Raw genomic sequence first — 9,815 nt, 5'->3', positions numbered from 1 at the left:
TTGATGAAGATCGCACACAATTTTTAATCTGTTATTTCAACAGATTCGAAGAGATTCGTATAGATTGATCTTATCCAAAGGATGTCCATCGCCTAGAAATCCTTTGCCTCAAAATGTGAAATTCCTCAATTTTTGGGAGTGCCTCTCAAACACTCAACAACTACGTCTAAAATTATGTGAAGCATCACATTCAATGAAAATTAGTTAGAAAATTTCCACTAGTCGCACGCTTGGAAAAAAACTATGAAACATTTTCTTACTATCATTTTTTATTTTTTCTATACTTTCATATTTACGCATTGGAATCTAAATCCTTCTCAACATTTTTCTCCATCAATCGATTATGGATGACAATTGACCACAGACAAGAAATGAATATCCTTCAATCAAACATCGACTACTTGACTACTAAAATTGAAAATAATAATTTTGCAAACGAAGAAGATAAGTTTAAATATGAACAAGGCGGCAAACAACTTACTCAACAACAAGGTATAACTACATCGTATTACACCTTCACTTTTGCAGAGAATACTATGGGATATTTTGATTCAGATGAGATCGTGCCATTTTTTATCATAGTACCAACCGAATTGGTTCAGTTGTATACATTTACATTTTTAGCATAGTTTAGCACAGTTTAGTACCATTTAGTGCGATGTGCTGCCTCCTAGAATCGTTAGGAACCGCTGGAAATGCACCAGGACCATTTGTTCAAAATTTAGTACAATTTAGTACAAATTAGTACATTTTAGTACTGTGCGCTGCATAGCACGGATGAATTACTAAAACTTTGCTTCAGTATGTTAATGCTGAATTTGAAAAACTGTGAAGATGTCAAATCGTTATCGACTGATTTCACGGTTTTTCGCGAGTGGTTGTCGTGTTATAAACAACAAAAATGGTTGGATCATTTAGAATTCGTTTATATTTTGATATAATTAAAAACAAACAAATAATCATTATCCCGGAATATTTCAAACTCAATGTATTTTAATACACACACACATACACAAGATTTTTTTGAAAAACCGCATTTTTTGGGGCACCATAAAAGACTTTTCAGAGCATCACAATTTTTAGGTACAGCTGCTTGGGGCATCAAAAATTCATATTCGTGGACTTTTCCTAACATTTTTTTCATTTCCTCTCTTTGTGGTGCCCCCAAATGCGTGGTGCCCTGAGGCAACTGTCTCAACCGTCTCTATAGTTAACTCGACACTGACACACACACACAAACGCCACCGACACAACAAAAATATTATCAAACACTTACATTATCATCAAGAAAGTATGTTTGTCCCTTTCATATTGAACCTTATATGCATGCATATAACAATGCATTGACTGCAAATAGCATCCAGCGCGCGCGCGCGAGTGATTTCTCAACGCCACCGAAATAAAACTGCAAATAGCGCTGGATCGGCCCAAGTTCAATCGATGTATATCGATTTGTTCAAAGAAAAATAATAAAAAGAATAAGTAACAAATGTCATGAAAAAAAGGAAAAAAGTTCCAAATTCCAGTTCCAGTCGTAGTAAAATAAAAACTTTAGCTTTTACAAACAGGGCAACCAAAAATTATTATGAAAAAGTCTAAAATATTTACGAAAATATTTAAAATATTTTTATCAAAAACCATTATATTTCGATATAAATAATACATTTTTGGTGTTTTTCAAGGAAAGTACGTTGATTAAAGATTAATCAAAGCTATTGCAATAAATTACGACATGCGTTTTTAAATTTTCGAATGAAAACAAACGACGTTGATCTCCCAGAACTTGTTTTAACTTCGAGAATGTTTTCTCAACCAGAGGTTTGTTGCAGATAAATTTATTTATATAAATTTAAAATATCAAATAAATTGATCCGATATTTTTCATGCGTTGTGTTGTTCTGACGCATTTGCAGTACATAAACGAGACATCGGCTGTTGTATTGGCAAAATCTGCATATCTTTTTGCATTGTCTGTAAACATTTCTTATGGACTATATACACAATAAATAGCTGGCAAATGCGTTAGAACAACACAACGCATGAAAAATACCGGATAAATTCATTTGATATTTGAAATTTATATGAATAAATTTATGTGCAACCAACCTCTGCTCTCAACATCACATGAAGTTATTGGTGCATACAGAAAACAACTAAGTTCTTCCGGTGACAGCATGTCGATGAAATCATCCTTTCCTGTTGCTTTTCCTTTGTTCAGAATTGTCGCGATTTCGGCAGTAACAAGACATTCGAGAGAACATCAGGTATTTTCGTGCTTTTTGACAGTTGTACTAAATTGAATGTTTTCTATGTCGCCATCTGTTGTTGGTGATACAAATATCTTATCACATGGTTCTGATGAAGATTTTATTTATTGTTTATCCAATTTTATATGAAATTACTTTTTCATTCATAAACCCAATTCATAAACACACATAAGAGTGAAAAAAATTGACATCATCAAGTTTAAAACACGGCACGACCAGTTTCAGGTGTTGTAACTTTGTTTTTAAAAAAGCCGAATATTATCCAAAAAAACACTTATACAAAATAATAAATGGCAAATAATTTTGTTGTCTCTTTGTTGACATTAATTCCCACATTTTCAATACAAAGTGAATTTTTTTGAATACTGCTCATAATTGTGATACGCAATCACGTGTTTAGTCCATTACATTGCTCAATACCGACACTGAACGCACCCTTTTAACGCCGGCAATGGTATTTGTCAAACTTTACGCTCTGAAAATAACCTATTCATAGCAAACATTCAAAAACAGTCAATATTTCAATATTTTAACTTTTATTTGGGCAAACTAACATGACATTCACTTTCGAAATCATAACATTTGAAAATTGTCATGCCGTTTGGTACATACGAATGTGCAAAGATCAATTTGGTTGTATCGTTTCGGCACAACAATTTTCAAATATTTGAGTTCATTTTTTCGGATCAAACAAAATATTTGAAAATTGTTTAATTTGATATGAATTGGGTTTATGAATGAAAAAGTGATTTTATATAAAATTGGATAAACAATAAATAAGATCTTCATCAGAACCATGTGATAAGATATTTTTATCACCAACAACAGATGGCGACATAGAGAACATTCAATTTAGTACATCTGTCAAAAAACACGATTCTTCGCTATAACATACCTGATGTTCTTTCCCTTTATGAAAGCCAGATCTTCCTTCAGCGTTGTAACACGAATTATTGAGTTGGCCACCAGGATTTCCACTTTTTCGATTCGTACTGGCCAAATGTTTGCCTATTGATAAATGTTGTATCAGGGATCGAAACCAAACCAAACCGAATATTTGGTTTGAGTGTGTAAACAAACCAAACCATTCGGAACGTTCTGAAAAATGGTTTGTATGGCACACAGAAACGTTTATGCTTACGTGTATTAGTATACGACACTAACACAGTGACAACCCGCTTGAACGTTGCCCATACAAACCATTCTCAGAACGTTCCCCTTGATACGGTTCGCTCCGATGAACAGAGAGCAAAGCAGTGAAACCGTTCCGAAATCGGTTTGTATGGGAAACGTCAAACCGTTTTCGATCCCTGTGTTGTATCAGTTGCGACATTTGTTTTGCAGCCACTTCAATATCACACATTTCACAGAACAATACTGAGCCATCGGTTTGAAATTCATTTGGATGCTCTTTAACAACTCTACCAAAGAATGTTTGCAAATTTTCTTTCGGTATTTTAAAACTGTTGCAAATGCAGCGTGCGAACAATTCAGAATCGATTGCCAAACTGAAGTGTCATATTACATTTGTGGGAAACAGTTTGCACTAAAACAAGAGATCGCGCTGTTTGTTTACATTAGGTTTATTTCTTCTCTCACTTTCTTTCGTGTTCTACACTACATAGGCATTGCGTGAACCGGCACGAGCACTGTTGTCGTGCCGTACGACTGGTACACATAGTTCTGTGTGTTGTAGTGGTCAACAAAGGATAGTAGATTTAAAAATCGATTCCCAATGAGCCAAACACGTGCAATTATTGTGCATAGTAAATTTTTTCCCAAATCGTGCACAATTTTTACACATATTGTGCCCAGAAACAAAATTTTATATAAATATCACACAATTTTTGCACTTTTAGTGCTACATTTAGCATTACATTAAAATACGCACAAAATTCAAACATTTAGCATTACATGTGTTCATTGGGTTGCTAGAGTGAAATTTTGTGCACAGCAAGCGGTGACGAATGACGCAAGTTGGCGATACACTGATTTCGAAGACAAAATGAATTGATTTTGTAATATTCTGAGCTAATGATCATTTGTTTGTTTTTATTTATATCAAAATAAAAATAAAAACGAAATGTAAATGATACAAGCATCTTTTCAATTAAAAAAAGGAGAGTATACAGTAAACACAATGATTCTAGCAATGTTGAGATTTGACACTTGACTTTGTTCTAGTACCATTTGCTCTAGAAAAAGTTCAAAAGTTCTGAAATAAATACATGAATTGTGATTCAGTACATTTTGAACTTTTTCTTGATTTTAGTGCCAAATTTCATATTGCGGTTCTAAAAGTTAGAACCAACGTGTTTACTGTGTAGCTGAGAATAACAAATTAGGACAGTATACATAACGGACTTATGTATACCAGCTTTTGAATTTGACATGACATGTGTGTAATGCATTTTTCCAACTGTAGGTGACGCGTCGACGCCGCCATTGTATGGGATTAAATGGGAACTGTCAAAAGTAACCATCCCGTTGGAAACTCATATCCAATAACTCAAGGAAGGGTGGAATAATTCCGATGTGAAGATGAAAATGAGTGGAATCTCTCTCTTTCACTCCAATATAGTTTTACTTATGGAAAAAGTCGAAAGGCGCGCACAGTACATAAGAGCCAATGCAAAAGTCAATTGATGCACATAAGTATCGCCATCTCTAATGATTACGGAGAGTTACCATAAGTCGTATGCAATTGATGTTGAGAAAAAGAAGAAGAAGAAGTAGACATTCTATACATTGACATTGCAATAATGGCAATCAGTAGAGATGGTGCTCATGTGTCGATCATATCACTGTTACAATCCTTCGAACGATTTTTGCGGATTTTGGTAGAATACCGGCCCAGGATTATGAATATTTTTTAATTATCTATGGCCAAAAATCAACCAAGTACCAGTACTCCCATTCCTGGGAAGGACTAATGCACTAGAGTGCTTACATCAAATTATTGGGAATGTCAAATATTTGCCCGTTTATTTACATTTCTATAGGTGAGATTGAGAGTACTGTATGTTTCACTGACTTTGTTATGAAAGAGAAGAGTAAGTTTTTTGCAGTTTTCGTGAAACCGATAAGAGATAACAACATGGTCTCTTCGGCAAAGTTGTAGTACTCGAGGTCTTCTATAACTAATTGAAGACAGTTATCTCTTGTCTCTTATCAGTTTTGCGGAAAGCGCGAAAAATGTTATCATTTCATCAAAAAAAAGTTCTTTATAAATTTTGCTTTTTTAATTGCGCGATTTGCGCGGAACTGATGAGAGATTAAGATATAACTGTCTTCAGCTAAGTTATAAAGGACCTCAAGTACTACAACTACAACAAGAGACCATGTTGTTATCTCTTATCAGTTGCGCGGGAACCGGGAAAACCGCGGAGGCTAGACGGTACGCCAACATACTCTACTTTAACGCCAGCAGAATCACCAAAAAACATCCTCGCTTTTTCAAAAATATAAATCGAAGAAAAAACATACTCCACTCTCAATCTCACCCATAGATTTGTCAGTGAAATAGTGGAAATCTCAATAACAATTTATTGACATGTTTGTCAATAATTTGTTTTTTTTTATAGGAATAATGCTATATCGGAATATGCATTTGTCAATAGTTTTTGGTTGGTTTTTTTCGTTGTGTAGATATTTGTCTCACTTTATGTTTTCAAACTATCTATGTTCCAATAGGGGAATTATGTGTAGGTTGACCTGCACTAATCATTTTAATCATAACTTTTTATGGAATGAAGATAAATGCACAGTTGATATACCATTGGAAACAGAGCCGAAAAAGCTACAATTTGATCAGGAAATTCATTGTAAAAACAAAACTTTTCGGTCAATTTTCTAAGAGGTCTGATTTTTGGCAACAATTTTTTTTCTTTGTAAGTTGACCCACCCTATTTTTTTAGAAAAACATGCAGTATAAACACTCAATATATGAAATTCATTGGATTTTGTTGGATTTTCAATCGTTTTCGGCCTTTACAACTACGAAAAACAATGAAAAAATGTAGAAAAATATAGAAATAGTAAAAATAGCATATTCTCTATTTTTTCATATTTCATCGATTTTTTCGTGTTTTTCAAATCCGAAAACGATTGGAAAATCATTAAAATTCAATGAATCTCATATATTGAGTGTTTATGCACGGAAAGAATTTCGCCATGTAATGATATGTGTGAAATGACTACGGATAATAAAAATACACGATAAACTAGTGAAGAAAGCTTATACTCGCTTTGCTGATATCTTTGAAATTGTCTACTTGATGATGGTCCGAAAAAATTTAGTTTTTATAAAAATGATTTTTTTTTTTTGCAAAAAATTTTTATGAGCCGATCCGAGCCGTTTAAGAAGCGTATTCACTCTTGGGAACTACATTTATATTGGTTTTTGATGTTTCTAAATAGATTGAGACTAGCCCAATTGACGATTTGTAGGTCAAAATACAAAATCGGCGGGTTGGTTCAACTTACACATACTCCCCCTATTCATTTAAATTTACTTCATGTTCTAGTTTCTTTTGCAAAAAGAGGAGTCAACTTCTCATCGATTTATTTATAAAAATTCATTAAATCTTTTCGATTATTCTGATTTCAGCACCAAGTTCACAAAGAGATGTTGAACATTTTGACATTGACACAATGGTAAACATTTTCAAAATTCCAAATAATAATAATAAATACATCTTTTGAAAAACTTTACATTTTTTAAAATACAGCAACAGCCCATGACAACGTCCAGCGATAGTGTCAGCCCATCATCTTCTTTCAAATACGATTTATATGGAGGAAATAATCATCAAAGTCGTCGGGAATCTTTGCACGATACCCATCGACGATTATCTCAGCAAAGTTTTGGACAGTTGCCGGTCGAAAGTTCAGCCGCCAATTTCATTGGGTCAGATCAATCAGGTGATAAATACGTCCAAGACAGCTTCGAAACCGAGAAAATCAAGTCAAATCGAACATCACCGAATGCAGAAGATGATCAATCCCATCCTAGAGAAGTTAGACGAAAAGGATCCATACGGTTTTATGATGAAGTTCAGTCATTTGAGGAAAAAAAGGGAATTGAAGCTTCTCCGGAATATACAAAAGATGAATATGATTATGGAAAAAATCTTCAACAACAGGCACAACAAGAGTACACAGATCCAACAGGCTATGACCAATCTGATAGCATCATAAAGGCCGGGCAGTATGACACCTCCCAATACATCGATCAACAAAACTATGACGAGAATCAGTATGGAGCGGGTGATCTCCAATCAACCAATGAATATGAGTATCAATATACACAAAACTATGACCAATCCGGCTATCAAGCAGATGAGCAGCCAAGTGAATTGTTATATCAACCAGAACAATACGTTGATGGGCAGTACCAACAAATAGTTTCATTAGGATCAACTTTAGAACTTGAAAAACATCAACCAACACAACAACAGCAAAACTTTCCTCAATTAACTTCAAGCAATTCGGAAATGGATAGGAAATATAAAGGAAACGGAAACAACACAGTATCAAGTAGACAGCCTGTGTCCAAACCGCCTTCCAAAAAAAAGTTCACATAATTATACTTTAAACCAAATCAACTTTGAAGAAGAAATTAGTAGTCTAAATTTTTTTAACTATGGTCACGATTAATTTGAAATCTAGTCATTATATTTACTCTAGTCACTATATTATATATGAATTGAAGGCATCTAGAACATTCACTTGTTAAAATTTATATTTATTTAATTTTAATTATTGATCTCTATTGCTTGAAAAAACAATAAAAAGTACAACTTTAATCAATTGTAAAACTCAATAGAAGCTTTTTATTGTCGTTCAACACTGATTGGCATATTGGAGGTGTTGTTAGTACTATCTATGAGCGCCGTAACGTCCATACAAGCGTTTGGGGCTGAACCCCATCAGGATTTTTTTGCGCCCCATCTGGAATTTTCTGACTCCCATTTGAAATTTTTTAACGCAACGACTCTGAATCAAATGCATAAATCGATTGAAATTTATCCAACACTTACAAACATCATTCACTGCAATATCAAACAAAGATCAAGTTTTATTCGTAATTTTTATCGCTATCATACTATTGCCACATGACAATTTTTTTTTTGAAAAATCTGGATTCTTTCCACGGTACGCTGCTGACTACTATAGCTGAATAAAAATCCAACTGGGTTTTTAAATATTGGTTGGAATATTCATTTGATAATCTTTGCCGTATTTTCATATTAGATGTTCTGCAATGTTGACTACTTCATATTTTTATCAATAACTCATTGGAGAGATGTGCCCTTGTGATTGGGCTGAAATAGCGTCATCTACTAAAGTTTGATTTGGAACAAACAACTGTACGGATCACTATATTTAGTATTGACAACACCATGGTTTTGACTTTCTATTTTTTCTTATTAATATGTGATCTCTCGAACTCATTCAGTATCGGTGATCTTACTATTTTAAACATAGTTGTAGCTATGAGTTTGAAAATCAAATTTTATTAACAAAGCATAAAAATTACATTTGATTGGTGTTATGGGACAAAATACCCAGAAAATTGCCAATTTTTCCCATATTTTGACCATATCTACCAAAGTATACAATTTTTTCACTTACTATCTTCGGAAAAATCGTGACCAGAGAAAACTTAAACAACTCTTCTGAACACATCAACACAAAAAACCACATCCAGTCTAGTTTTTGGCTCAAAGCCCTTATCGCTTCCAACTGATATCATCAAGCATTTTCGGAATCCTTTAACTCCTCAAATAGATCAATATCGTCCGAAGCGTCTTTGTAATATTTATTTTTTTTTATTTTTTTTTTTTCTTATATTACACCGCCAAGCTCTGGCTGAATATAATGTGGGTTTTGTTAGAGGTTTGGCGGAAAAGAGTGCAAGACTGTTACAATTTTTATAAACTTCAGGATAACCTTTGGTAAACGTTTCCAAAGGGACAAAGGCTATGTGAAGCAAAATTAAAGCCAAAAGTCGTCGCTCCATTTATACCGGTTGATAAATTGACGAGAAGTTTCACGTCTGCAAAGGCAGATCCATGTTGATTGCAGAGTGCATTGAGTTGACATGGACTATGATTTGAAACGTAACTAGAGCATTTCTATGGGTGAGATTGAGAGTAGTGTATGTTTCATTGACTTTGTTACGAAAGAGAAGAGCAAGTTTCTGTCGACTTAAAAATGGTTAAAAGCGAGTATGTTCGTTTTTAGCGGGTCCTCGCGGTTTTTCACGGTTTCCGCGGAACTGATAAGAGATAACAACTTATTGTCTTCGGCTAAGTTGTAGCACTCGAGGTCTTCTATAACATCGCTGAAGACAGTTATCTCTTATCTCTTATCAGTTCCGCGAAAAGCGCGAAAAATGATATGAAAAAAAAAGTTCTATATAAAATTTGCTTTTTTATGTGCGCGATTTGCGCGCAACTGATAAGAGATAAGAGATAACTGTCTTCAGCTTAGTTAAAGAAGACCTCAAGTACTACAACTTTGCCGAAAACACCATGTTGTTAT

At 34.0% G+C, this 9,815-nt stretch overlaps 1 protein-coding gene across 1 annotated transcript; it reads left to right on the top strand.

The window, feature by feature from the left end:
- The first annotated feature begins 365 nt into the window (after window positions 1-365).
- LOC129571646 (putative mediator of RNA polymerase II transcription subunit 26) lies at window positions 366-8,091 on the top strand. Its single transcript, XM_055451462.1, has 3 exons — window positions 366-492; window positions 6,877-6,923; window positions 6,998-8,091. The coding sequence occupies exons 1-3, from the start codon at window positions 372-374 to the stop codon at window positions 7,850-7,852; spliced, it is 1,023 nt and encodes a 340-aa protein (XP_055307437.1). The 5' UTR covers window positions 366-371; the 3' UTR covers window positions 7,853-8,091.
- Window positions 8,092-9,815: the final 1,724 nt, after the last annotated feature.

This window comes from Sitodiplosis mosellana, unplaced genomic scaffold (genome assembly GCF_009176505.1).
Source record: "Sitodiplosis mosellana isolate CC-2019 unplaced genomic scaffold, AAFC_SMos_1.0 Smas_scaffold_3028, whole genome shotgun sequence".
Lineage (NCBI taxonomy): Eukaryota > Metazoa > Arthropoda > Insecta > Diptera > Cecidomyiidae > Sitodiplosis > Sitodiplosis mosellana.
This window is presented reverse-complemented; position numbering and strand designations above follow the sequence as displayed.

Bases quoted from the DNA above. Each gene is read 5' to 3' on its own strand.
- LOC129571646 (XM_055451462.1), top strand. From the start codon at position 372: ATGAATATCCTTCAATCAAACATCGACTACTTGACTACTAAAATTGAA. The intron at 493-6,876 runs GTATAACTACAT...TTCTGATTTCAG, and splicing joins ACAACTTACTCAACAACAAG to CACCAAGTTCACAAAGAGAT. The intron at 6,924-6,997 runs GTAAACATTTTC...TTTAAAATACAG, and splicing joins ATTTTGACATTGACACAATG to CAACAGCCCATGACAACGTC.